The sequence below is a fragment of the Eptesicus fuscus genome, chromosome 7 (assembly GCF_027574615.1).
Source record: "Eptesicus fuscus isolate TK198812 chromosome 7, DD_ASM_mEF_20220401, whole genome shotgun sequence".
NCBI classification, from domain to species: domain Eukaryota; kingdom Metazoa; phylum Chordata; class Mammalia; order Chiroptera; family Vespertilionidae; genus Eptesicus; species Eptesicus fuscus.
In genome coordinates this window covers 84723856-84726125 of record NC_072479.1, presented here as the reverse complement: position 1 = coordinate 84726125, position 2270 = coordinate 84723856, and the positions used below count along the sequence as shown (strand labels likewise).

At 41.2% G+C, this 2270-nt stretch overlaps 1 protein-coding gene across 1 annotated transcript; it reads right to left on the bottom strand.

Annotated features, from left to right (window-relative positions):
- Nucleotides 1–818: 818 nt before the first annotated feature.
- LOC129149726 (taste receptor type 2 member 14-like) lies at nt 819–1721 on the bottom strand. Its single transcript, XM_054718621.1, is given in 3 exon segments — nt 819–1143; nt 1145–1343; nt 1346–1721. Coding segments are annotated over 3 exon segments (900 nt in total).
- Nucleotides 1722–2270: the final 549 nt, after the last annotated feature.

The window sequence follows — 2270 nt, the reverse complement described above, 5'->3', positions numbered from 1 at the left end:
TCTCCTTTGTCTTGACCTTTAGTAAAACGTCCTGTTTTTTTGCTGTATAAAATAAATGTGCTGTATTGGCTCTGGGTCCCTGTCTCTCCCAGTCCCAGCTCTCCCTACTGTATTTGTGTCTGTCTCTTTCATTTTCTCAATCCTCCATGAACCCTACTCAGGAACTGGACCACTCTCTAGATGCACTGGACGCGGAGAAGAGAGAAATATTTATACATCAATATTTTCATGTTTTATTTCTGGCACTCATTCCTTCTCTGACTCTTATAGATACTGTAGTGAGCAAGCCAGCAGGGAGGCAGTTGGCGGCAAGCAGGCCAGTGGGGAGGGAAGGTAGGGGCGAGCAGGCCAGCAGGAGGGAGCAGTTGGGGGCGAGCACAGTGGCACGGGGGGCAGTTGGGGGTGATCAGGCTTGTGGGGGGGTATTTGGGGGCAAGAAGGCCAGTAGGCAGAGTGGTTAGGGGCAATCAGGCAGGCAGGTGGGCAGTTAGGAGCCAGTAGTCCCAGATTGCGAGAGGGATGTCAGACTGCTGGTTTAGGCCTGATCCCTGTAAACCAGCAGTAGGACATCCTTCGAGGAGTCCCAGATTGGAGAGGTTGCAGACCGGGCTAAGGAACACCTCCCCCGACCTGTGCATGAATTTCATGCACTGGGCCACTAGTTTCAAATAAACATTTAAAAATATTTGATATTACATATTACAGAAGAACCCCAAAGAAGGGTGAAATACCACACAAAAAAATTATTAACTTCTTTCCTTCTAGATTATATGTTCTGCTCTCCAGAGTGGTCGATGAATCTCAGGGTTTCCCAACTTTCAATAACACGTCAGCTGCCCCAGCACCGAAAGGGAAGCCTTTCTGAGCTTACCATTTCCCAGAATCAGGATAAATGAGTGGCCAGAAGGATAAAGATTTATAATAGCCTGGCCAAGCAAAAGGACCAGTTTGTTCTGCATCACCTCAGAATGGAAAATTGTTATAAAAAGAGACAGGAAATAAACAACAAATAGTAACAGGAAAGACATCACACTTTTCATGGCTCTTATATGGGCCTTGAGGTGAGGATCTCTGAATCCCATTGCACTGTGCTTCATATTCTTGAGATGTTTCCATAGGGAGAAGATGAACAGGATAAAAAAAATTCAGAGATATGGAAACAAGTATGAGAGCTCCAAGAGTGAGTACAATCAGTTTTGAAATGTTTTTAGTGTTGCTCCTTTTAGAACTCAAAGTCCTACTTCTTTCACATGGATGTATCTGGATATTAATATACATACTTATTATAGTAAGATTTAAAGATAAGAACACTAATGCTCGCAGCGACATTACCGGAACGACCATTTCAACCTACGCTTCAGGCAAAGAAAGACAGGATTTAAGAAATTGGCTATCTTGAGAAAATAAAAGAGACTGAGGCCGGTGGCAAACCAGTTACTAAAATGATTGGCCACAACCCTGAGAATAATAAGTACAACTTCCATTATATTCATGTGTGAAGATGGATAAATATCCTTTGCAAACCAACTCATCATTATTGCCCAAATCAGACAAATTCTGGAGAGCGCCAAAGCAGTGAGGATTCCATCAACTGAGAAGATCTTTCGTTTCTTGAACCAGTCAATGCAGTTCACCAGTATTATGAATCTACTCCCCCAAATACCAATGACAAATTCCGTGTTTACTAAAATGGTGAAGAAGCAATGCAAGGCACTCACCATGTCTTCAAAGAGAAAGCTTTGATGTCTAATTGGAACATGGATAATTTCTTGATTTACCACATTGAAATAGTATGTATACTTGTTTTTTGGATGTGCAATTCATTTCTTTTTAAAAATTGCAGGCTCAATATTAAGTCAGAAAGCACTCAGGTAGGCTAATGGGTGGGCACATAACTCTCCTTATAAAAGTTTTTCTCCCAGAGAGTTAGCTGCACTCTAATCCAGGTACTCTATGTTCTCAACATAAAATGAAATTTCTCATACTTGATGGTAGGAAAAAAAAACCTGAGCTCTTATTTGCTAACATGCAAATAAAGACATATTCTCTTTCATTATTTTTCAAAGCTTGCCTTATTTAACCTCTACCCAATTTGTTAACCAATTTCAGTTGTTATCATTACCATTAAAAAATTCAATGCCTGCAACTCTAACATACAGCAAACACTCACATTAGTAGGTGGAATTTGGGGAGCACTAAGATCGTCACTACTGAGGTGTGATGAAGGAAGACTGATGGGACATTTCCATAGTTTATGTAAGGCTTTTGCT